This window comes from Terrapene carolina, unplaced genomic scaffold, assembly GCF_002925995.2.
Source record: "Terrapene carolina triunguis isolate 2854851 unplaced genomic scaffold, T_m_triunguis-2.0 Scaffold67, whole genome shotgun sequence".
In the NCBI taxonomy this organism is placed as follows: Eukaryota; Metazoa; Chordata; order Testudines; family Emydidae; genus Terrapene; species Terrapene triunguis.
Window position 1 is genome coordinate 30,435,086 of NW_020664418.1, and position 27,117 is coordinate 30,462,202.

General features: G+C 41.5%; 1 protein-coding gene across 3 annotated transcripts in view; it reads right to left on the reverse strand.

The window, feature by feature from the left end:
• Positions 1 to 7,497: 7,497 nt before the first annotated feature.
• The window catches only part of TNFAIP8L3 (TNF alpha induced protein 8 like 3), a 59,264-nt gene continuing 39,644 nt past the window's right edge, over positions 7,498 to 27,117 (reverse strand). The window contains exons 1-2 of one of the 3 annotated variants that reach the window (XM_024199866.2): positions 18,627 to 18,681; positions 7,498 to 10,155 (exon numbers count right to left, since the gene is read on the reverse strand). In XM_024199866.2, coding sequence (XP_024055634.1) covers positions 9,593 to 10,093 — 501 coding nt within the window. In that variant the 5' untranslated portion in view covers positions 10,094 to 10,155; positions 18,627 to 18,681 and the 3' untranslated portion in view covers positions 7,498 to 9,592. Of the gene's footprint in view, positions 10,156 to 11,355; positions 11,364 to 18,626; positions 18,682 to 27,117 lie in introns of those variants that run through there. The other 2 variants (XM_024199874.2, XM_024199856.2) reach the window with 2 other exon arrangements.

The window sequence follows — 27,117 nt, forward strand, 5'->3', positions numbered from 1 at the left end:
AGACAACCTGCCAACCTTAAGCATATTCTCACCAGCAACCACGCACCGCACCATAACAACTCTAACTCAGGAACCAACCCATGCAACAAACCTCGATGCCAACTCTGCCCACATATCTACACCAGCAACACCATCACAGGACCTAACCAGATCAGCTACAACATCACCGGCTCATTCACCTGCACGTCCACCAATGTTATATATGCCATCATGTGCCAGCAATGCCCCTCTGCTATGTACATTGGCCAAACTGGACAGTCACTACGCAAGAGGATAAATGGACACAAGTCAGATATCAGGAATGGCAATATACAAAAACCTGTAGGAGAACACTTCAACCTCCCTGGCCACACAATAGCAGATGTAAAGGTAGCCATCTTACAGCAAAAAAACTTCAGGACCAGACTCCAAAGAGAAACTGCTGAGCTCCAGTTCATTTGCAAATTTGACACCATCAGATCAGGATTAAACAAAGACTGTGAATGGCTATCCAACTACAGAAGCAGTTTCTCCTCCCTTGGTGTTCACACCTCAACTGCTAGCAGAGCACCTCACCCTCCCTGATTGAACTAACCTCGTTATCTCCATACTGATTTATACCTGCCTCTGGAAATTTCCATTACTTGCATCTGAAGAAGTGAGGTTCTTACCCACGAAAGCTTATGCTCCCAATACTTCTGTTAGTCTTAAAGGTGCCACAGGACCCTCTGTTGCTTATTGTAGTTAGAGAAAATGTAATTATTGAAGTGTAGGATTTTGACTCGTAGTCCGACCGAACCAGGATGACACAACTTCCTTTTGGTGTTTTATTGTGAACTAAAGGCTCTTTGACATTTTTTTGCAGGTTGCTACAGAAACAAAGACAATGAAATCTTTGCAAATTGGATTTTATATACAGTGTACATCAGAGGGCACTGAGTGTACTTTAATTGTCCCATGTAAATAGAACTGAGTTATAGAGATGGGAGAAGTTGAACGGGTTTCTAAAGAGGATAGATATTTTACAATGTTTAGCAAAATCAATGGTTATTTTCCATCTGACATTCATAATTAGCCAGTTCTTCTAAAGTGCCCATGTTGTAATGGAGTTAAAGAAGGAGGTAGCCAGACCTCACAAGAGCATTCTAAGGCCAGGTCTACACTAAACTTACATCAGTAGAGCTACATCATTCGGGGATATGAAAAATCCACACCCTTCAGCAACGCAGTTACATTGACCTAACGCCTATGTAAACAGCACCATGTTGGTGGAGAGGGCTTCTCCTGTCGACATAGCTACCACCCCTCATGGAGGTGGATTAACTATGCCAATGGGAGGAGGTCGCCTGTCGTGTCTTCACTAAAGTGCTACAGTGGTGCAGCTGCAGTGTTTTAAGTGTAGACCTGCCCTAGAACTTCTATTTTTGCGTAGTTGCCACTATGTAGTAATTCATCCTTCTTTTGATGCTGATAGTTGCTACTTTGTTAGAGAAGAGGCTGTTAGGGGGAAAAAACCTGTTCCTTCTGCCTGCATTTGCAATACTGCTTTTGCTCTCACAATACACATCTGAATAGGAATATCCATCATATTTATTGTATTTCTAAATATAGATTCAAACTCCCCTATTGCAATCACATTATATCCCTTCCCATAAATCTCTATTCCTGCTCATCCCATAATTTGGGGAGGAGCAGAGAATCGTTCTGTTTAATGGACAATAGTCATTTTGGTGGTTGTATATAGTACCCAGATATTACATTGATACTTTCCTTGAAAATGCTTGAGACACCATTTTTAGACACCTGTGTTTAAACCTGCTGTATTGACACCTATCAGCTGACTGACCTCTTTCTGGCATAAAACAACTTGAAAATCCTTGCTCAGTGTGTGTGTGTCTCTCTGTCTTTGACACTGTTACTTATCTAACATTCTACATATGGAAGGGGAAATAAACCTTCTACCATCTATTGTAAGACTTTCTTTTGCAATGTTATTGCTGATATGAGACTCTTGTACTGTAGCTTCCAATTCCATTGAATCCCAGTCACGTATACACCATTCTACAACATATTTGCAATAAGTAAGACAGTATTGTGCTTCATATTGTTTAATAAATAGACTGCATTATGAATACCACTAGCCACCTTCTCAGGATGTTCTGAATCATACTTGTATTATTCTTTAATATTACTATTACATACCTAAAATATTTGACACAAGTTTTAATGTAAACAAGAATGAAGTGAAGAATATTGTGTCTAATCTTCTGCCTTATATACCAGGCTGAAAGCAGTGGTTTATTAGAAGCAGGGCTGGTAAACGGTGTGTGACACTTCCTTTTAGTTGCTTATAACTTTGACGAACTTTAATCATTTAGGCTGAAATTTTCCATGCTGAGTCTACTTAAGGCTGAAAGCTTTGGAAATTTTCAGCCAAAACGATTCAGATGTTTGAGAATGAGACTAGGGAAAAATTCTATGTTTTGTCCACGTTAAAAAATTCTGGCAATCCTTTTCTTTGAAATGCTCTAGTGCCCCCTTTTGTTGGAGTGGGAACTTGAAATTTGGCAGGGAGCCTGACTGTGTCAGGCATGTGCCTTTTGACACCCCTCCAAAAAAAATCTGCCCAAATTTGGCCAAATTGTAAGGCTGGGAAATATTGCTGTTTGCATGTGCCCCTTAGATTTTAGCAGCTAAATTTCCCAAAGATTCTGTCCACACTGAGCATACTCAAGCCTGGATCTGAGCAGGACTTTCCTTGCAATTGCAGGTCTGAGCTACTTTCAGCTGTACCTAATCTGGGCAATTAAACAGAGCATACCTCAGTGACCACCTGCTGGGCCTAAGCAGTGTGGGGGAGGAAGCCATCTGCTGTGAATGTGGAGGGGATGAGAGTCAGAACTTTGGGGAGGGGGAAATGGAAACTGGGACTGGAGGCAGGCATGGAGGGGGAGAGGAAAACTAGGTGTTGGGGTCAGGAGGAAACGGGGAGCTGGGGGGACTGGGCCTGGCTGGGCAAGGAGAATGGGAGCTGGGGCGGGAAATGTGTGGGGTGAGGGGACTAGGAGTCACTGAGTGGAGGGAAGACTGAGGTCAGATGAGGAGTTAAAGGAGAGACTGGGAAGGAGAACCACGGGGGGAGAGGACACAGGGCTGGAGTGTGTGGGGAGAACTTGAACAAGAAGCTGGGGGTGGGACACTGAGATTGGACAAGGAGATTGGGACTCAGTCAGTGGGGACAGGAAATGTGAGAATGAGGGGCACTGGAGGCTGAGATGGCAGGTGAGAGAGATTGGCCAAGGAGCCCAGAGGCAACTGGGAGGGGCTGGGCAAAGAGACTGGGTATGGATACTAGGGCTGGGGGAAGACTGGGACGGGGAGTCCAGAACGATGTGTGGAAAGGCACCTTCTCAGCTTTGGCTCAGAGCTTCCCACTCTGGCCTGGGTAAGTCAGCCCCCCCACTCTGGATGGTGTTTATTCTCCCTGCTCATGCCATGCTTACCCCTGAGGGGAGTCTGCTTTTCCACACTCGCGCTATTAAATAAAGAGCAATGGTGTTTTCAAATCCTGTGCAGAGGCTGTTGGCTCACACTCACGTATCCCTAAAAATGTCAATGTTTTAGGTGGAATTCTGGGGAACGTGCAAGAGCTGCGGGGAAATGTGGGGAAGACAGCACTAGTTTCAGGGCCTAGGCAATTGTACTGCAGGGTCCTCACCGCAAAGAGGGGCATCAGCCATGAGATCTGCTTGTGGAGTGCAAGCCTAGAAGCCAAAAGCCAGGAACAGAGCCTAAACTCTGCCTAGGATCAGCTAGCTCTGGGCATATGGGACTCAGCATTTGGATCCCCTCACAGCAGTGTGGCAAGTGTCCAGCAGGAGGAGCTAGTCCACCTCTGTGAAATACTCCTCTCACAGGGATGTTGTGAAAATCAATTCATGAATGTTTGTGAAGTATTCAGGAACAATAGTGCCACAGAAAACCCTGTGAGGAAACTAACAATTCTGCCTGCAGAACAGTATTTGAATAGTGTATAGTAGCTAAGGCTTGTGACCACACTGAATGATGGGGAAGAAAACAAAATACTGAATAGCTGCTCATTATGTGATCACTGTCCATCCTGTGCATTGAGTGAGGCAAGGGTCCTGTGGAAAAAAAATAATAATTAGTCTATCCTAATTCATATGCACAATGGGGCCAAATTAAGGTTGTGCAGCCAGCCTTAATTCTGGCATTTCCTCACTTTTGACTTTGGAACCCTAATAATGTTCTTTTAATGTAGTTTTTGAATATATTTTACATTGGTATATACTGTGTGCTGAAATTCCTATGCATGGTGGCATTGGTTGCAATCACAGACACTTAAAGCTGATAGAATCATAGAATATCAGGGTTGGAAGGGACCTCAGGAGGTCAGCTAGTCCAACCCCCTGCTCAAAGCAGGACCAATCCCCAACTAAATCACCATATCCCTAAATGGCCCCCTCAAGGATTGAACTCACAACCCTGCATTTAGCAGGCCAATGCTCAAACCACTGAGCTATCCCCCCTGCATGATTTAATAATCATTCTTTGATCTAAAGAAGCAACTGATACTAAAAGTTCTGAATTGGCCTATGAACTTTGTTTGATAATTATACAGGTGATGGGTTTGTTCACACTACACTTGCCCTGAAATGGTTAATGCAGACTGAGAAGGGGGCTAATGAACCTGACAGACCACAGCTGAGGGGAATCAGGTGGCCAAGTAATCCCCTGACTGAGGGAGCCCAGCTGTGGAGGAACGAGCTGGGCTGGGTTTGTAAGGACAGGAAATGGGAAGCAGAGGGAAAGTCTGTGGTGACTCCCTGGGAGAAGGTAGGAGTGTTTGGAAGCTGCAGAGGCAGGTAGCTCACAGTTACTTCTATAGGTACCAGAAGTAGGGGTGCTGCTGGCCCTGCACACCTGGGGTCCCAGCCTCAGATCAGGGGGGAAGGGGGCTGGTTTTCAGCACCCCCCCTATTAAAAATGTTCCAGCACCACTGGTTATTTCCTGGATGGGAGGAAGAGGTTGACAAACCCTGAGAGTGGGGACTGCCAGAAGGAAGGACAGGACTCAGGGAAAGGCAGGAAGGTCCAGGCGGGAACAGATCTTGGCTGCTCACTAGAGGGTCCCTGAGCCAGAACCTGGAGTAGAGGGTAGGCCTAGGTTCCTCTGCCAGCCACTGTGAGAGTGGCACCAGAGGGAGTGAATGGGAAGACTGCCTGAGACTGCTAGTGTGGAGAGAGACTTTGATACCCCGAAAGGGGGAAATGTATTTAATGACCTGGCCAGAGGGCCGAGGCACAAAGAGGCAGCTCCTGGAGCAAGAGAGGGGTTATGGACTGAGAGAGAAGGATGGAGAGATGCCATGCAACTGCGGGAAGGGGCACTGACCCTGCAAGGCTAATTCCCAGAATGGTCAGGAGGCACCATCCTAGCGGTGAGTAGAGCACCCCATCACAAGGTAGCAAAATGACAACTAAAAGGAAACGTAAAATACAGTAATCACAAATCATTTAATCCACAAATATTATGATAATACATCATATACTTTATGGGTGACTTAAACATATTATTACATACCAAGCCACCAGTATAAAAGTAAACAATGAATATACAGGATATACAAGTATCAGAAATACTTAAACATTTTTTCCTCCACTTTAAGGCTACTAAAATTTATAAATAAAATGATAGACATTTGGCTGTTTTCTAAAATACCAGAGTCTGAGTACTGATATATGCAAGACATAAAAAGAAACCACATACAGAATATTGTTTTTCTTTCAACTGTCCTCCTTTTCAAATGGTGGCTTTATTCTGGCTTTATTTGTTTTTTTTAAAGTCTTACATGCACTTAGCTTGCTCCAAAAGAAAATAAAAACTCACACCGCCGCCCCCCCCCCCCGAAATTTGATATGCTCTGTGCACTAGGATTTGTGAGTTGGATGTATTATATACTCTCAAAAAAAAAAAAAACCCATCAGTTTGATAAGTAGTGCTCTGGGGCAGATTTTGGCCAGTATTGCATGTAAATGTAGATTATTAAATATGGTTCTGGTGAATGCCTACATTTTTACCATGTAAGGCAAATCTTGCAAGTCCTTCTGCCCAGATTTTATCTCTGTATTATGCCACAGAAGGGCAGTCCCCATTAGTTGCTATTGAACAGAAGCGTCATGGATTCAAGGGAAATGGATGGAAAATCGCTCCAATACAAATGGTGCTGCCATTTTAGATGGCTTGTTTTCCTGTGCATTTGAAATACACTCTTTGAAGATGAGAAATAAGAACACTTCTGATTGTTCATGTGAAACTGTACCCCTTTAATATACGAATCAGGTAGCTGGGCATCCAGCTATCTAAGGATAGTTGCACTATAAAGGAAACATGGGATTCATATTACAATGCATATGACACAATTGTTTTGTAGGGGAGAAAAGATGGAAGTATAAGAAAATGTTCTGAAGTCTGTTACACTAGAGTGTTTTGAATAATGTTCACATGTGAAAACAACTCTCTAATACTGATGAGATCAGTGATCTGCTCTGTAAGCATTGCTTAGGTAAAGAAATGGCTTTCAAATACATAATTTTTCATGAGTTTTAAAAATATGCATCTAATTATTGTAATACACCCTTTGGTACAGTATTTGTCATCTGTGTTGTCTGCAAGGCTATCTGTCATTCGCATGACATCTAAAAGGAGGTACAGTCTCAAACCAAAGTATCTTTAGAGCTGTGGGAGTGGATGAACCCAATGGTGGGAGCAGAGTTTTAAATGTATTCTAAATCTGCTGTGTCTGCAACCCAAGGGTGAGTCGCTATAAAATTAACAGAATTTCAAAACAGGGAAAGGTTAGTGCATCAAGACACAATAATATTTGATACTGTTGTAGATTTTCTTTCTAGTGGATTCCCTCCTAAGTACCATGTTTTAAGGGCCAAATCTTGACCTGCAGCATGCACTTGTCCAGGGATGTTCGGGAATATAAGATGCCCTCTTACTCTGCACAAATTATTCATATCGTAAGGCCATGGCATGGGACAGAGAGCAGCTTCTGTGGCTCCACCCCGACCCCAACATACCAGGCTGTGCAATCAAGGCAGCACAGATGGGGAAATGAACTCTGCCAGCTTTAGCTGGTAGGACTTGATGACTCCATGATCTAGCCCTGCGTAACTTAATGGATATTTTGGCTAACTATATCCCTGCTGTTGGAGGATATGTTATTGCACACTTAGTGATAGAGGGCTATGTTCACTAGTTATAAGGAGCTAAAATGCTTGAACTATAGAAAATGCTGATTTGCCAAAACAAAGTTTTCACAAAACAGGGTCAAGTTCAATGCATTTCCCACCTTGAAAAAATGTTGAGAAAAATATTTGAAGTGAAAAATTCTGATTTAGTTGGTTCAAAACTACTTTTTGTTTCAAAATTTAAGTTAATGAGCCTCAAAAAAAGCTTTTTTTTTTTTTTTTTTTTTAAAAAGTCAAAATTATTGAAATGAAACATTTGGATTGACTCAAAACAAAAATCTGCGCCACCTCCACCCCCGGTTCCTGAATGTTTTTGAAATTTCACTTTTTGCCCTGATTTGAGATGGGAAAATATTTTGAACTCTCAAATATATGCAGTACAAAAAACCTGTTTCTCACCCACCTATGTTGAGTAGATCAACTCGTTTTCTGAGACTGACCACTTGGCATATTGCAGTGAATGTCTTGCTTCTAGGAGGCCTTGAAGTATGAAAATGTTCTATCATAGAGCCTACAGTTTCTGTAGTGCTCTGCTCTATTGCAGATAGAGTACAAAGATTAATGGGTGCAATGTAAAGGTTGAAATTAATTAATTTGACTTGTGGAGGATTTTTTCACAACAAAGTTGGCTTTCAGATGAACTGGTAATGCATTTCCCCTCTGCCTCTAAAAGAGAAAAGTCACCTCAGTTCAATAACGAGCAATATAATTCTCTGCCAGCATTTTGTTTGGTACCAGGATTTCCTCAGTCTTAGTTTCCTAATAGCAATGCTAAGCTCTTACCTAGTGGGGTTTTTTTTTTAATTCAATAATTTCAGAGCAATTTACAAAGAGGAAATTTTTCAGATTGGAACACGGAGAAGCTAAGTGACTTGTCAAAGATTACAGAAGTCCATGGCAGAGCTTGAATTGGTTGTTTTAAGCACTATACCATGCTGCTTTCTTTTGTGATGCTCTGGACTGGGGATTACAAAATCTGGATTTTTGCCAGGACAGTTGTGCTGTTGCAACCACTGCAACTTTTCTGCAAGTTCTTTAGTTCATCCTTGTTCTGTAATAGGTGTTGGTGTGTGTTCGTTTTTTTTTTTTAAATGTGTATAGAATAAGATGCAATAGGTACCTTGATGTTGCTCCTAAGTTTCTCATGTTAACAAGCCCTAGTTACAGAGGTGTGGATGTTCTATACTTAGATGGCACTGTGAAAATACCAGCCTGGCCCCCGTTTCCTACATTTCACTATTTGACTGTAAACACAACTAATTACGATGGACATACACTAAGCCACAGCTGAAAAGTTGTTTCATACATTGAATATTGTCTTTTGAGAGCTTTTGCCATTTGCAGGTGGAAATGGTATTTCAGTGGAGAAGGAAGGGACAGATGATGGCTACATTGATCCAGTAATATCACTATTCCTCTCAGGTGTTCAGCATTTGTATCATGGTGTTCTTCAGCAGGAAACTTAAGCTCTGGCACTGAAAACAGTAATTGCAGAGGAAGTAGCATGGACCTCTAATCTAAGCCTATTTGATGTCACGGTGTGCTTGAGCCTGTGGGACCCATGTTGTTGTTGAAGCCAATGTTGTACTTCAGGATTTAGTTTCTTCATTATATTTGACTTTAGAGTCACTGAGCTGTTTTTCCAGAATCAAAATCACAAGTTTCTCACTTCTATTCTCAGATGCAAAGCAAAAATCTCTAGTGGGAACATGCTTCTTAAAGAAGTTTCTCTACTCTTCTCACTTCTCCCCATTTTATTAAGTTCTGCTCTCCAGTATGGTCTTAATCACTTGCAAAATTGGAGATGTGCTCTCCTATCGGTTCCTGACACTATTGAAAGGAGAGAACTTGTGCCCATCAGAACCCCACTTTCCATCTAAGCCTCTAAGATCTTTTTTAGGAATAATAAAAACATATACAAGAAGAGTTTGGGGGTCAATTCCATGCAACACCCTTTCTGCTTTTTCCCTTCTATCTTTGACACAGCCACGTGTCTTGAGTTTAGGTTCATTTTCACCCAACAAGACCCCAACACAGATACTGAGGTTATGATGTGCTGTGATCTTGTTCTGAATAATAAGCATCAGCAGCCCTATTGACTCCCTCCTTTGAAAAGGCTGAAATCGCTGTGAACTGAGAATTACAATTTGTAGCTTTCTGGTTTGGTTTTGTTTTTCTTCATTATAAGCCAAGTGAGCACATGCTGGTTTCTGATGAAGTCCGTGTAGTAGGCGGATGGTAGGAAGGAAGCTCACAAGCTTTGCCACAACTCACCAAGTATGGCCAGTTTGCAGCTCTAGGAATGAGTTTTTGTTTTGTAAAAGGCAAAGTTTCAAAGGACTTTCTCATCAAGTAGTTTGTTGATTCCATCACAGATCTTTTTGAGGTGTGGTCGGCAATCCCCATCAAGGCTATACAGGGCAGTGAGGAATTCCACATCTGCAAAGTGATTGAAGACATGGTTGATACGCCCATGGGACCTGGGCGTCAGGTGTCGCTCTACCAGTTCGTGCACCAGGTCTTTACATTCATTCAGAAGTTCTGCGAGAACATTTCTATCAAAGGTGTATTCTACTTCGTAAAAACTGACAATTGTCATGGCTGTCTGATTCAACTTCTTTCTGAATTTGTCTACGATTTCCAGCTCTTCTTGGTTGAATTGATTGTTTCGGTAGAGGATCCCAATTTTTATTGCCACTTTAATCAAGTCCTTCATAATTTTGTGAGCTTCCTTCTTGTTCCTTGTATGTTCTCTAGTTACTTTATATAACTCATCAAATATTTCACTGCTTGTGTCGTCGATGAGCATGTTAGCCATAGTTTTGGTAGCCATTTTACTCAGGAGCTTTTTCTGTGCTTGCAGCGCAAGGTTCTTTGAACTGAAACAATCAGGACCTATTTCAGAGGAGGAAAAAAAGAAGAAAAAGTTAATTGCACTTTAGAAATAACTTGCATATAGTGGCAAATTAGCAACATGTACTACAGGATGTTGTTTGTTAGCCACACTTATAAGGTGCCTATAAGGTTCAGTGGATACTCCAGGGATAGGTCATGTCTTCAATATTGTTTTTCCATCAATCCTCATAGCCTCAGAAGCTCAAGTATCAATATACCATTTTTGATTCCTAAAATCTGGGGGTGGTTGTTGATGGTAGAATTGAATATTCAAGATATACATTTATTTTATTACTTTGTCCTTTGCAAACACTAAAACTCCATGCATATTCTTGGTTTTAAAATAGACACAGGTTTAAAATGAAAGCTTCCTCAGCTGAAAGCTTTTGTTGAGACAGTGTGCACAGAAATGTAAATTACCTGTCAAAGACTCTGTAAGATTTAATGTGGTTGAGAAATACAAGGTCCATGAAGAATTACAGGTATGGTCACTGGGTGTCACTATTGCTCCATGCTTGAAATGATTAGGCAGCATGTTTAGAAGAGCTGACTGCACAGATCCATAAACAAATTTGTGTGTCTTCAATCTATTATAATGGTGCCTTTTTGGCTTTCGTTGCCAATGTGCCTAATTTGAGAAACTGACTTTTACAGAGCAATTTGTATTTGAGCCTTTGTAGAAATTTCTCCGGCAGAACAAAAATATCTGAGCAGTTTTTTACATAATCATCATCATAAACCTGGGTATCTTGGATTTTACATCCACATGACTGTATTAATTTACACCAGCTAGGACTGTCACTCAGCAAGGTACTTAAGCATGTGCTTAACTTTTTAAGCATGCATAGTCCCAGTGAAATACCTTGTTGAATGAGAGCTAAAGATGATTGCAATATTTGACATACTCCTGTTTGTCATAAATGGTGGTTGTAGTTTGGTTGGTTTTTGGGGGAGGGGGGGCGGAGTTTACAGGGAAAACATAAAAGGCAATTGAGTAACTGTATGAAATGCTTCTATAATACTACGCTTGAAGTGTTTGTACGTGGAATATAAGAAATTTGGTCTGTGTAGTAAAAGCAATGATAAATGGGGGCAAGTCAGGGAGCAGGGAATCTAGAGGTAGCCAGCAGAATAGTCACTTTTAGTAAGAGAATCGCACCTCCACACCCCGCTCCCAACCCACCCGGTCTCTCTCTTTACCTAGTTGTTTGTTTGAATGACAGTAGCTTGTAGAGGCCTCAATGGAGATTGGGGTCCCATTCTGCTAGGCACTGCGCCAACACATAGAAACTGTCCCATCCCCAAGAGTGTAAAAATCTAAATGGATAAGATAGACCAAAAGTGAGGGGAGTGAAGACCCAGTGAACTGTTAGCCTGAAGCAGGAATAGGGGAGATAGCACAGAGAACTGGACAGCTACTGCTTCGCTCTGTAGCGGCACCCATGGAGTCCGTGAGCTCCTGAGACTCCAGTAGAATAGTACCTGTGGAACAGCTCCATGGCCATGGAAGAGGGGATTCCTTCCAGCTGGACCCTTTCTTATCTGAACTTTGGATGTGCCTAAGGACAGGATTTGGCTCTAAATTAACAGACAAACTTTTCATAAGCGGAGTGCTACTGTCACTGATGCAAAAACAAAGCTCTACTGTGACTCTTGGTCACTTTGTGGAGTGGAAAGGATAAAATAGCTCCCCCTAACTCAGATGAGATATCAAGCAAAACGCTGTAATAGATTTTTTTTTTTTTTTTTTTTAAAGGGAAACCATGGTGAAATGAAGCTTCTTTTTCATCTCTCTCACAAGTCAGTAGCTCAGCAGTCAAGGTATTGACCATGGTGTGTGGTACATTGGAAAGTGCTGCTTTGAGAGGTTGGGACTAAGTACTATGTTTCTGGTAGCACCTCCCATGGGCTAAAGGCTGAACAAACTCAAAAGAAGGCCTAGTCCTCGCCCTGTAGAATCTACAGAGAAACAGCTCTCATTTGCTGAGACTAGTCTGGAATCTATGTAAATTTGCAGCAATCCCTACAAACTGAATACCCACACATCTTCCCCTTCTGCCCTACCTTGGGGCCATTCGCTTTCCTGCTCCAGCAAAGGTAAGGGCAGGTAGTGCCCTATAAACTCCAGTGCACAAGCTGTGGTGTTGCCAACATATGGTTGGTAGGGAACTTTATTGGATCACTATCTGCCGTGAGTCAATAACAGTATCTAGCAGATGTACCTGGATAGATTCTCAGAGGCTGCTGCCCTCTAGGGAGACCAGGCTGGCCCTTGAAGACCTATTCCAGTACTGGAGAAAGGCCCAAAGGAGAGGAATAACCATAGAATTTCTGCAATAATGGGGCTGAAGGCAGCTCTAAATTACATTATATGTCAATAGTTCCCAGGGTAACCCTAGCCATAGAAGCTGGTAAAGGAACTTCTAGGAGTGGTGCCAATAAAGGAGGGCCGGCTGGCGGGGGTTGCACTTGCTCAAAGTCCCATCGTTCTGTGGAGCTGGGGGACTATGGCCTGACTGCTTTTGAGCAGTGGCCCCAGACTAAATCAGTCTGATGGCTGCTGCTGGAGTGGTTTGGAGCATTGCTCTGGCTGTGTGGTCACAACCTGACTGACACGTGACCTGGCCACTGTCTCAGATATTTTGAGTCTCATTATTTTGGATTCTTACTAAAATAGAGTGAGAACATGCTTCTGAGATTACAGTGAATTAGAACAAGTTGTTTTCCAGAAGAATTGTTTCACTACCTCAAATCTGATACCAAAACATATGAAATATTTTTCTGACTATTCCAAAATTGGCCGTTCAGTTATTTTCGCTCTTTTTTGCTAGTTTAAAAAATAGAAGATGTTGAAGCTTTGAATGTTCAAGCATTATATTTCTTTCCTGGTTGCCTAATACAGCTGTGTAATTAACCAGGGCTTGGGGGAGGGGTGTGTGTGTGTGTGTGTACGCGCGTGGCGGGGTGTGTGTTTCAAAATGCAAATTGAGTGACTAATTTTGAATTAAATGTGACCTGAATTAGTGCAAACAGCTCTTAATCTGATAACTACTGAATTAAGGGTGGTATTTTAAAAAGGATTATTCCACACAGCTACTGCTAAAATTCCTAGTCTTAAACAGCCTCTTTTACCAATCTAAAACAACCAGGGAAACATGTTAGAAAGGAATAATAGGAAACAATGGTTAGCACTGATAAAATGTACATTTCAGTTATTCAGATTACTTCATCATGGGTACCTTCTGCTACCCTTTCTCCACCGTATCTGAACCTACAAGCCCATCATCTTAGATCTGGCCTTCAGTGGGACTCAATCCAGCTCCTCTTAAAGGTAATAGGAGTTGGATTGGGTGGGCCCTTGTTTGCAAAGAATCAGTTTTGCAATGTGGGTGCACCCTGTTGTGTATGCACAAGCGTGTGTGTGTGTGTGTGTGTGTGTGTGTGTGTGTGTGTGTGTAAATTAGGGTTTTAGGGAGCCAGCTTCATGATGGGTCCGTATATACACAAGCTGCACATTACCTCTGGAGCTGCAGTCAATTGCACACATTAAAACAAGCATGCAATATTAGAGGCTAGATGAAGGCTGGCTGAAAAATTAGTTTATGATGATGCATATTAATGACACAACTGAAGTAATAAAATTCAGATTTTTATTATATTTCAGGGTAATTATTGTATTCTAATTCAACCTTTTTCTTAAAAGAAAATATTTTTCTTTGAAGTCTTTCTCTTACCAGGGCAGTTTTTTTCCCTTATGCCGGTTTGATAACTTCAGGAGTTTATAAAATAAGAAACGAGCCAGTAGGCTTTGAACATAACATTTTATGTCACCACTATGGCAATTTGATAAGATTTACATCTCGGAGTACAGTATTGGGTCATGAAAGTACAGTACCAGCTTGCAGCGATTCCAGGGAGATTCTGTTTTGTCTGAACAATGTACATTTTATTGAATGTGAGCTCTTTTCACAGGGGGTCACAGTTTCCTCTCAGATGGGCCTCTGCTACTTTGATCCTTGCTTTTGCCTCCTTTGGGCAAGAGCCAATTGTAACGCATTCTGTCTAGAGCCATCCACAGCTATCACAGGGCTGTGACGTTTCCTGCAGGCTCGACAATGCTGGCTAAGAAGGACACAGCACCTCTCTGCTCTGTAAACTCCATTGGCTCTGTGTTTACCTCCCAACAGCTTTCAAAGGCCTGCTCCTAGTCTACGAAGCTGTGAACAGAATGAGACTTGGTTACTTCAGAAATGGCCTTGTCCTCCATGACATTCCAAAGCCATGTGTCTGGATGTTAGGGGCCATAGTTGCTATATAAACATTAGGGCTGTCAAGCGATTAAAAAAATTAATCGCAATTAATTGCACTGTTTAAACAATAATAGAATACAATTTATTTAAATATTTGTGGATGTTTTCTACATTTTCAAATATATTGATTTCATTTACAACACAACAAAGTGTACAGTGCTCACTTTACATTTATTTTTGATTACAAGTATTTGCACTATATTCACCTAATACAAGTACTGTAGTGCAATCTCTTTATCATGAAAGTTGAACTTACAAATGTAGAATTAAGCGCAAAAAAACTGCATTAAAAATAAAACTGTGTAAAATTTTAGAGCCTGCAAGTCCACTCAGTCCTACTTCTTATTCAGCCAATCGCTAAGAGAAACAAGTTTGTTTACATTAGCAGGAGATAATGCTGCCTGCTTCTTGTTTACAATGTCACCTGACAGTGAGAACAGGTGTTCGCATGGCACTTTTGTAGCTGGCGTCGCAAGATATTTACATGCTAGATGCACTAAAGATTCATATTTCCCTTCCTGCTACAACCACCATTCCAATGGACATATGTCCATGCTGATGACGGGTTCTGCTCAATAACAATCCAAAGCAGTGCAGACCAATGCATGTTCATTTTCATCATCTGAGTCAGATCCCACCAGCAGAAGGTTGATTTTCTTTTTTGGTGGTTCGGGTTCTGTAGTTTCTGCATCAGAGTGTTGCTCTTTTAAGACTTCTGAAAGCATGTGCCACACCTCATCCCTTTCAGATTTTGGACGGCACTGCAGAGTCTTAAACCTTGGGTCAGTTAGAAATCTCACAGTGGTTCCTTCTTTGTGTTTTGTGAAATCTACAATGAAAGTGTTCTTAAAATGAACGGTTTCAGAGTAGCAGCCGTGTTAGTCTGTATCCGCAAAAAGAACAGGAGTACTTGTGGCACCTTAAAGACTAACAAATTTATTAGAGCATAAGCTTTCGTGGGCTACAACCCACTTCTTCGGATGCATATAGAGTGAAACATATATTGAGGAGATATATATACACACACATACAGAGAGCATGAACAGGTGGGAGTTGTCTTACCAACTCTGAGAGGCCAATTAAGTAAGAGAAAAAAAACTTTTGAAGTGATAATCAAGATAGCTCAGTACAGTCTGGGGCCACAAGTACTCCTGTTCTTCTTAAAATGAACATGTGGGTTCATCATCCAACATGAAATATATGGCAGAATGCAAGTAAAACAACTCTCCCCCAAGGAGTTCAGTCACAAATTTAACGCATTATTTTTTTAATGAGCGTCATCAGCATGGAAGCATGTCCTCTGGAATGGTGGCCGAAGCATGAAGGGGCGTACAAATGTTTAGCATATCTGGCACATAAATACCTTGCAATGCCAGCTACAAAAGTGTCATACAAACGCCTGTTCTCACTTTCTGGTGACATTGTAAATAATAAGAGGGCAGCATTATCTCCTGTAAAGGTAAACAAACTTGTTTGTCTTAGCGATTGGCTGAACAAGAAGTAGGACTGAATGGACTTGTAGGCTCTGAAGTTTTACATTGTTTTGTTTTTGAGTGCAGCTATGTAACAACAACAAAAATCTGCATTTGTAAATTGCACTTTCACAACAGAGATTCACACAAGTACTGTAGTGCAGGTGAATCGAAAAATACTATTTCTTTTGTTTATCATTTTTACAGTGCAAATATTTGTAATCAAAATAATATACACTTTGAGTTCAATTACAACACAGAATACAATGTATATGAAAATGTAGAAAACCATCCAAAATATTTAATAAATTTCAATTGGTATTCTATTTAACAGCGCAATTAAAACTGTGCTTAATTTTTTTAATCACAATTAATTTTTTGTTAATCATGTGAGTTAACTGTGATTAAACGACAGCCCTAATAAAAATAAAATATAGTTAAGGTACATTCCATATGGCCAGTGCTGCTGGAGTGAACCAGATTTAGTTTAATTGAGGGCTAGGGCCACAATATTCACAGTGGTAGGATCCCAGCTGTAGACTCCTGGTCTGAAAAGTCTGTGGGGGGTGTGGTTTTTTCTTGCGCTTTTTTTTTTTTTTTTTTTTTTTTTTAAACATCCGGAATGATGCTATAAGTAACATCACTCCTGAACCAGTCATAGGCAGGGAGCGAACCCCAGACCACTAGATATAAAAGCCTGAGCTTCTACGGGTAGAGCTAAAAGACCAAGTAGGAGGCAGTAGCAGACTCATAAATCCTGTTGTCTAGCCACTACAGGGGGACAAAGAGCCAAGTTCAGATTTTTAAAAATCTTTGAACATAGCTCTTTCTCTCTTGAAAGTTTATATTTGTTTTGGGTTCCTGCTTCCAAGTATTAATCTGTGCTCAGATACCAAGCCAATGATTGCCTTTCAAAGATCATAGCTAGCCACACTGATTAGATTTCAGACATTAATGAGGTCTGGGGGACAAAGTTTTACTCTAGAAGTCATATTTTTCTGCCTTACGCTGTGCTTTCTTCAAAAATGTAACTCCTTAGATTTTTTTCTATGTGGCAAGCAATCTCCTACTCTCCCTTGAGTAACAGGACAGAGTACAAACAATTCTATAAATGCTGTTAGCCTTTTAGGACCACTAATAACTGAACCTACAGAAAACAGCTTGTATCTGGGTAATGATTAGACTGCATTAGGAATTTTGACATTTCAGCATCTATTGAAATGCAACTATTTCTGACTTCAGATCTGCACTTCAGATCCCTAAAACATCAAATGACTTGTATATTGGAAATATGTTGTCAGCAACCTCCATACTAAGCTGTTGGTCTCTAATAATCTGCCATCCTCCAGAAAGTGTGGCTTTCCAGATTTGCATTTCTGCAGTTGTGATAAATGAATCAAAAATACAAAGACCTGGTTTAAGCAAAGAGGGCAGAATTTAAGGCAGAACTTGTGTTTTACACTGATAGCAGAAGCCAGTTTAAGTATAAATAACAGCTGACTTTCACTAGAACAGTAAATGTTCTTTGGCATCCTCATATGAGCAGCCAATAGAAAGCTGTCTAGTTTATATTTCTTACAGAAATCAGCTATCCAAAGGCAAAATGTCCCTCTGGGACATAGAGTGGAACTGGCCCTGAAAGATTTTTGATCTACCAACCAATTAATGAATTGTATTTACCTATCTATGCATTTTTTCCATCTGTGACAGATACAGCCAGCTACATTTTCTGCTGGTGTAAATGGGCAAAACTCAACTGAAGTCAGTAGATCAATGAAGGGGGAGGGGGATTAGCTCCCTTTTATGGATACCCAGCCAGCCAGTAGCTATAAACTCCCTCTTAGAGCAATTAGAGAACAGCTACTATCTGTAAAGGGTTAAAAAGTCTCACTGCTATGCATAGGTAAAAGGAAGTGAATGGGCACCTGGCCAGAAGAGCCAATGGGAAGGCCAGAACTTTTTAAAATTGAAACAAGACTCCCCTTTTGTCTCTGTCTGGTTGTTCTCCTGGGGAGAAGCGAACAGGGCAACAACTATGCTGTAAGAAGCTTGGGGCCAGGTATGAAAAATCCCTGGTATCATACCTAGAAATTACTCATTTGAAACCCCAGATATGTAAGTAGATCAGGAAATGTCTAGGAAGACGCAATTAGGTTTATCTCTTTATGGCTTGTGGACTCCTCTATGCTAACCCCGGATGCTTTTGTTTTGCTTGTAACCTTTAAGCTGGACCTCAAGAAAACTATTCTTGGTGCTTAATCCTTGTAGTTACTCTTTTAAAATCTAGCAAATGCCTGAGTTTCCAAAGGGTGGGTGGGTGGGTGGGTGAGTGTAATATAATATGTGTCTGTGTATATTTTTAATTTACCTTTTTTAAGAACAGGATTGGATTTCTGTGTCCTATGAGGTTGTGCACATGTTTTGTCATTAGCTGGTGAAAACAGCTGATTTCCTTTTTTTTTTCTTCCTTTCTTTCTCAGCTCTTAACTGGAGTGGGGGTGAAAGGGCTTGAGGGTACCCTACAGGAAGGAATTCCCAAGTGCGCCTTCTGGACTCTCAAAGGGGTTCTGCACTTGGGTGGTGGCATCATTTACCAATCCAAGGTCAGAGAAAAGCATAACCTTGTGAGTTTAATACTCCAAGCCTGGAATGGCCAGTATTAATTTTTAGAATCCTTGAGGGCCCCCACCTTCTGCAATCGAAGTGCCAGAGTGAGGAATCAGCCTTGACAGTAGAGTTGTGTGAATCTACATGAACATAGCAGCTTGCCCAGTATATGGGTAACTTCCTTCACTTCTTGTCTCAACACCTATTGATGAAGGCAAACAATGGCATATATAAAAATATAACAGTGAGACATTGAGTTGTTTGGCTATATGTATTTTGTGATCATAACAGCTAGGAGAGGATAACTGGTTGCCATTTGTTGGCCAAACAGATGTTGGACAAGGCATTTACCAACATCCATTTTGGCCATTTATCATTCTTTGTAGAGACAAACGGCACTGTATATTATATCTATAGAAGATATTGACAGGAAATCTGCTCTGCATTAGTCATCCAGAATGAGGTCCTTGATAGAATACAGATAATGATTAAGTTAGGAAATAGTCTGGAAAGGGAGGAGTGTGGCTAGATCACCCAGGAGCTGAAGAGGCCTCCTTAAGAGCTGCAACCAAAGTTTAGAGCTGAAAAATCCTCAGGCTAGGGTAGCACCAGTAAAGCTTCCTGCTCTTTCTAGGAGTGAGTGCCCACCTATTGGCACTTGGTGATGAAAATGGCATGTAAACACACGTATATCTACTATGGTGCATCAAACCCAAAAGATCCAAAAGCACATAATAGAAATGCTGAAAACATTTGGTAATCGTAGAGACAAGACTGGCTATAAAGAGACTTTTATATCTGTTTTAAGAGATTTTGAAACTAAAATAAAGACCATCTGCAATATTCTCAAAATATTTTGATTCCAGATGGCTGAATTGAGTACAAAGTGTTTAGGACTGAGTGCTCAGCTATATTATTTGCATGTAAATATGCATTTACTCATTATGTACACATTGCATGGAATACCAGAAACAGTGCACACTCCCAGAAACACAATTCACAAAACAGATTCTGCATGACTATTAATGGAAACAGACTCAGACCCAGTCCACGTGAAATATAAAGCCACGTTACCAATAATTGTGTTCAAGCATCGTTTGTTGCTGGTACAACAACTGACAGGTCTGGATGGGTTTTTTTCTTCCCTGAGAAACCGCTAAAGAATATGAACGAGGGGTAGGGATAAGGCTAATATGATGCACAGACAAAAATCCCTCTCCATGCTTGACAGGGAATCTGTGCTATCTATTCCCCAGTTTACTGTAGCATGGACCTGGCCAGGAGTCACTCATGTGTGGGTTTGCTATAACTGAGATGGGATCCTCCTGTTATGTGAGGATGGATATACAAGAATTTTCTTGCTTTGCCTTACAATTGCTCCAGTATGCCCAGGCTGAGCCTTTTTGCATGTTTGGCACTGAGAGCTGTGAAATATGCAATTTAGGTTACTTAATCAATAATCATAGGGCCTATGTTGCTTTCTTCCCTCTAGCTCCGTGGTTCTCAACCAGGGGTCTGGGGCCACTAGGGGACCAGAGCAGGTTTCAGGGGGGCTGCCAAGTAGGACCAGTGTTGGACTCCCTGGGGCCCATGGTGGAAAGCTGAAGCCCCGCTGCATGGGGCTGAAGCCCAGGGCTCTGAGCCCTACCACCTGGGGCTGAAGCCTGAGCAACTTAGCTTTTTGGGGACCCCTGTGGTGTGGGGCCTGAGTTGCCCTGCTTGTTATCCCCTAATGCTGGCCCTGGCTTTTATATGCAGGAAAGCAGTTGTTGTGGAGCTTTTCTAGCATGTTGGGGTGGGGCCTCTGAAAGAAAAAGGTTGAGAACCCCTGAGCTAGCTGATCACAATGGGAGTTGTGGGTGTTAGCTCCCATCTAGGCGGTCAATCTAACCACGTTAAGAGACCCTTTTACAACAAAGATGTCTAGACCTGTAAAAGCCCAAGGCTGAAGCAGGGGTTCCAACCTGGTTAAAATGTAGTTTGATCTCATGCACACTGCAAGACCAATCCATGTTTTAAATGTCATGAGACTATCTGGTTGTACCCAGCTCTCCCAACCTGGTGCTAGTTACAAAGGGGAAGCTTGCACTGCCATGGTCTGTGTTTGTGCCTATAGTGTAATAAACACACTTCAGCTCTCAGTTGACTTCAAGCTAAAGGTAAAAAGGGCTCATGGAAGTATAGCAGTAATTACCAAGGCTCAGATTTTTAAAGGTATTTTTGGCACCTAACTCCCATTGATTTTAATGGGAGTTAGTTGCAAATACCCTTGAGGAACTGGATCATAGTGTCTCATTAAAAACCATTTGCTACCTAAATTGTTTGTTTAAAAAGATATTCCTGAACATGTAAAGGCTTCAATTTAAAAGAAAACATATTTTAATATCTAAGGAACAGACTGGAGCTAACAATAGTGCAGCTAGTGAAAATGTGGGCATTCCATCAAATTTCCAGCAGTAACTTAAGCCTGCCAGAAGTGGATTTGATTATAATAAGTGCTAGGTACATTTGTTGGAATGTAATGGAAAAGAAATAGGTCACTGTCACGGAGTCCCCGGGCGATGCTCTGGAACTGCTCCCCACAAAGCCAGTCAGGACTTTGGGGAGCCTCCTCTCCCTTGGAGCAGACTGTCTTCAGGGCAAGAAGCTCACACGGCTTCACCTCCTGGGTCTCTCCTGGGAGCATTCAGCATATGCCCTTCCGTGCGCTTCCCACAGCGAGGTCCTGGGGAAGCCAAAGGGTTCTGCACCCCCCACTTCGCAGTCAGACGTGACTCTCAGCCAGGCAGTAAAACATAGGTTTATTAGATGACAGGAACACGGTCTAAAACAGAGCTTGTAGGTACGGCGGCGAACGGGACCCCTCGGCCGGGTCCATTACGGGGTTCAGAGAGCCAGACACCCACATCTGCCCTCACTTCTCGTCCCCAGCCAGCTCCAACTCTGAAAACCCCCCCAGCTCCTCCTTCTGTGGGCTTTGTCTCTTTCCCAGGCCAAGAGGTCACCTGATCTTTGTTCACCTTTAGCTATTTCCTTGCAGGGGGGAAGGGGCCCTGGCCATTTGTTGCCAGGGAGACAGAGTGGCAGTGATTTATGCGCACTGGCCTTTCCCCACCACCTAGAGACTTAAGAAATGCATAGGGGAAACTGACGCACCCACACAGTATTCCGAGGAAACATTAAGAACAGTCCCACTTCATCACAGTCACACTTTATATTAAGGGCACATTAAACCTTTAACTAAAATTATCAACATCACATGTCCAAATATACAAAGTAAATATCTTTAAATCAAACTCTAAAGCTCTCAAGCATAGTTTTTCTTACATTGCCTATCTGTAAATGTCTATTATTGGTGGAAATATTTCTATTGGTTTGTGTGTGTATGAAGAACTTGACATTTACTGACATTTACCAATAAAATCTAAGCCTTCCAAGCCTATTTATAACTATGGCTCATCCCTATCTGTAACATCTATTCATCATGTTTTAACCATTTGTAAACTATTGTACTAAATGTACTTAATATTAAGTGTGAGCAAGAAATTGTATGGAGCTGCTAGGTAGAATCATGACTGTACACTAAGAAATAGCTAGCATGGCTTTAGAAAGGAGAGGCTGTGTAAATAACTCCCATGGCTTTCTTTCTGAGAGTTCTAGACAAGGTAGTTAGTGGTAGTGCACTGCAAATTATTTATTTCCATTCTCAGTCTCCAATAAAATTGTGTGAGACCTTTAAGACCGTTAAGATTAAGCTTGTAGAACTGAGCAGTAGGACACAGGATCTGGTAGAAAAAGGAGCAGTTAAAGTATTCAGAATGTGATTGTGGGACAACCCTACAACCAGCCTGTTTGCTGTTAGTGTGCATGTTACTGTGGAGTAACTGCAGGATCTGCACAGCAGAAATATTCCATGTGTCTGATAACTTCAAACCAACAAATCCTACAGACCAGATGGAATTTATCAGTAACTTTTAAAGAAGGCCAGTTAAACATGTGCAAGTCTATAGGGCCCCATGCTCAAACTTCTAAAGCTTTTACATTGCTATTATGAATATGTGCCCATGTGTAAAAAGGCAGTTTGATTTCATAACGACATGGGAGAGAGCACTGACAAGACACAACTATGGTACATAACTAACTAGAGGAGATCTTAGCAGTGTCCAAATACAGGGACCCTAACACCATTAATCTTATGTACGCACTGGTTTGGGCATTTGGAAAATAGCAGCACTACCATAAGCGGGGAAATGGCAAAATTAAAAATTGGCTGTTTTCCCTTCTATCCTTTCGAATACCAACAATCGCTATAAAAAAGCACTTCCTGGCAAACTAGTGAATGAGGTTAGCTAGCAACATGGATTAGCGGAATAATTTATGTCTCAAGATAGGAATTGAAATTCAGACTTGACCGGCAAGTGGAAATGAACTGGGTTGTGTCTTCCTATACTTTGTGTATGTTACAAACTCAGCTCACCAACTGGCATCATCTCTTCAAGAGAGGCCCAGGCATGGACTAACTAAGGGTGATGGGAGAAGAGGGTCAGGAATGATGTAGTCTGATAAAGCCATGCGAGATAATTTGCACAGCATCTTGCTCTAGACAGCTCTTCTCCTTCATGAGCCCATAATCAATACTTGAATAAATATGGGGAACAGAGAGTGGGAGAATAGATCTGCCAATTCTGAGTATGTATGCAGCGTAGCTGTGTGGGTCCGAGGATATTAAATAGACTAGGTGGGGGAGGTAATATCTTTTATGGGTCCAACTTCTGTTGGTAAGGGAGACAAATTTTCAGGCTGACAAACCCGAAGAAGAACTCTGTTGGTTGGAAAACTTGGCGCTTTCATCAACAGAAGTTGGTCTAATAAAAGATATCTCACCCCACCCTGTCATGCGGTGTGTGTACATTTCAGCAGTTCAAATATTCAAGGGATCTAGATTCTATTTAATTTGGGAATTGGATGTCCAAATCCTTTAGATGGCTTTGAAAATGTCAGCCCTATAGTTAACTTTAAAATGATTGGGCCAAATTCATCTCTAGTAGAGCTCCATTGGTGTGAATGGAGTTCTACCAAAGATGAAATTGACCCACAGTGTGAGAGCTTCATAAGAATCTTATTTAATTGTATCTACCTAAAAACTGACACAATTTGGCAGTTATGTACCACTGTTATTTGACATTGCAGGCAAGAGTCTTACGTGCAGGACTCGAGCTAGGAAATAACTCTGACAAAGGAAGGTTTAACTGAGAGGTTTGTCATCATACACTATTAGCCCAACTCCATTGTACCAGAAATGGAGGTATTACACATCAAATGCTTCATAAGCGATGCAGCTGTGGTGTTTTGGACATAAAGTGAATGTGGCCCGAGCAAGTAAAAGCAATGAAGTTATTTGTGAAAGTTGCAAAACCTTGTACGGTAAGAACCTCCACGCATTAAAAACTAAAACAGGGATGTTAAAATTTAATCACAAAGTAGGAAATAGCCTCTGTGAAACCTGACTTTCAAGTGATCCCTATTTTGACTTTGTTCCCTTTTGTGTTATGACATAAGAAACGCTGTGGTGTTCCCTGTATAAGCCAAAGAAGCACAAACCTATTGGTTAATGTTTGGTGGTTGATAACCAAGATAAACACACACAAAAAACAAGCCAGGCTTGTTTCCTTAATTGGAAAAGTCCAGTAGCTGTAAGGAGGAGTGGGTCCGGCTGGCTAGTGAGGCAATAAATTCCAATCTATTGTTTACTATAAGTTTTAAAAATGCTTCTTGATATACTGAACCCTGCATCTTATAAAAATATTTAAATACTTTCAGTGTTACTGGAAGATTATTTTGATACCAAGTGCAAACAAATGTCAAAAAGAAAAATGCCCCTAATATGCAGAGAACACTCATTTTAACAAGAGTAAATACACAAAGAACATGAACTCACACATCAAAAGTGAGAATTAGAACAGGGAGGAGTTTGCAAAAAGTCCAGCAGTAATAGACTAAACAACACATGCTTGCCAAAGCCTAGTTTCCCTGAACTCTCCAGCTTAGTTTCCCCCCAATATGTCACAACAGAAAGCAAGAAAGGGTCACTTCATGGTATATTGTGGATATGCTGTAGCTATAGCCAAAAAAACTGCAGATCAAAACAATACTCTACCTCCCTGGAGTAGTCAGGACAGATTATGGATGCTCCAGTAGAGGTTCATTGCAGGGAGCAGGAGATGTGAAAGGAAGTCATAATTCATGTGCTTTGCATTCTCTAAACAGGGAAGGAAGCCAGTAGCATGGCAATGGCCAGGTTTGGCCCCTTGTGATGGGGTGTCCACCCCACACAAGACTTGAAGGCATTCAGGTGGCCAGGTGAGCCAATTAACTCCCCAGGTTTCACCTGAGGAAGGAGCCAGGGAGCAGGGATTGATTAAATGGGACAGGATAGAAACACCCAGGAGCTGAGAACAGAAAGGAGCTTTAGGCTAGCAAACCCAGGGAAGGGAGAGAGCTGGAAAGGTAGGAAAAGCTCAGGAGAAAAGCAGTAAGGGATAAAATAGGGCAGACCTTGGCTGCTGATGAGGGCCTTGAGCTGGAATCCTGAGTAGAGGGCAGGCCTGGGTTCCCCTACCAGCCACACAGTGGAGAGTGGACTGTCTGGGGCAGTTTGCCTTGGAAAAGTTTGATACTCTGGCAGGTGAGGACCACAGTGACCTGGCGGCTGGGCCAACTCAGGAAGAGGAAGCTGCAGCTCCTGGAGTGAAAGAGGCTGCAGAGTGAGACAGGATGGGTGAAGAAACCGTGAGAGAAGGGTGCAGCACCTGGAAAGAACTAATCTCCTGAGGAGGTGCCATTAACAGAGTGAGCACCCCGTGACATATCCCCTTCCCTTCTATGCACATGGGCAGGGCTGTATGCATGACATTTAGCTCCCCATATTGCACATATAGCAATACAATGTGCTTCTAAGCACCCAGATGGTGTCTAGGTATTGCTGGTAGAACAGCTGGAGTGGAAATTACCACACAGTGTTGTCTGAGATATTCTAGCATTTCTCTGTACTTTGAGATAGGGAATGATTGTGATATCCCAGCAACATGTGGTAAATACAGACTTTTTAGGGGGACCACTGTGGTGAAATGTGTTAACTACTATAGCATATTGTCTGATGTATCTGTGTGACTCACGGACACCACTGTGTAGAACTTTTAAAGAGAGAAGGTGGGTAAGGTAATAAAAGATATTACCTCACCCACCTTGTCTCTTAACATCCTGGGACCAATACAGCTACAACACTGCATAGAGCTTTTAAAACATTAGTAGACATCCTGAATTGGGTAGGCCTCTGAATAACTGACTGATTTTTCAGGCTATGCTCTACTATATTACTAATACTATTTACCATAGTAAATTCCGGGCATTAAGCCGTGAATGCTTCAATTGAATCTTTTGAAAATATTTTGGTTTTTTTTTTCTCCTCCCATCATGACATTTCTTAGACACCTGCTTTCTTTCAAGAAATACATTTATCTTCTGATATAACGTGCACTTAGAAAGAAGTTATTGTGCGGTGTAACAGACACCTAATTATAAGGATAATTATCCTCTTTAAAGAAAAATTATACTTGTTGCTGTGATGTCCTGTTGTGAAAATTATATGACTAGACAATAACAAACTTGTGATAGTCATGACAGAAGTATTTATTCCTCAATAAAGACGTGTCCTGAGTTCCGTGGAAATCTCAGGGATGTAATGAACACCAGGCCAACTGTCATGATGAAGGAAACCTCTCATGGATCTTTCTAAAAGAAGAGTAGTTAATGATAATGATTACCTTTTGAGGGAAGATGGTAGGGGATATCAAGAGTAGAAATGATCTTCCTGCCAAAGTGTAATTTGCCACTGAGAATGTTAAGCAATGATAAATCTTTTAAAATCTTGTGACTAATAATGCTTTTCAGATAAAACACATTATTCATTGTAGCACCTCTTCTTTATAAATGATAATTTGCATAAACATTAAATGAATTACCTTGCTATTTAGTGCTAATCCTGATAGACATTTATGACCAGACTTTCCGAAGAGCTAGATAGGCCGAGTGCTGAGCTCCCTAGAAAATCTGGCCCTTATAGTTTAGGCAGTGACCACATAGCTAACCTTCCTGGAACCAACATGCTGGAGTAACATGCGTGAAAGCTGCTTTGACTTATGGTACCAAACTTTTTTCTCCTAGCTTCCATTAATGGATATTGTTGCTCCTTGCTCAAGGAATGTAACAGAAAGAAGATGTTTGTCTTTCAACGAATCACATGTTAAAAGGCACATTCCCAAGGTTTATAGGAGTAAAACCCATCCCCTAAGAATAATCTGTACTTTACTTTACAATGTCCCATGATGATGGATTTTTAAATTCTCCCAATATAAGAGTTAAGTGTAGGAAAATCTTTGCTCCTAAAGCAGGCTAAACCCAATACAGGCATCGTGTAGACATGTGCATGTTGCACTGTCACTCTGCTGCCCCTGCTGGTTTAGTTGTAATGAGCTGACAGGGGACTGAACTTTGTAAGAGTCTCCTGCCCTGAG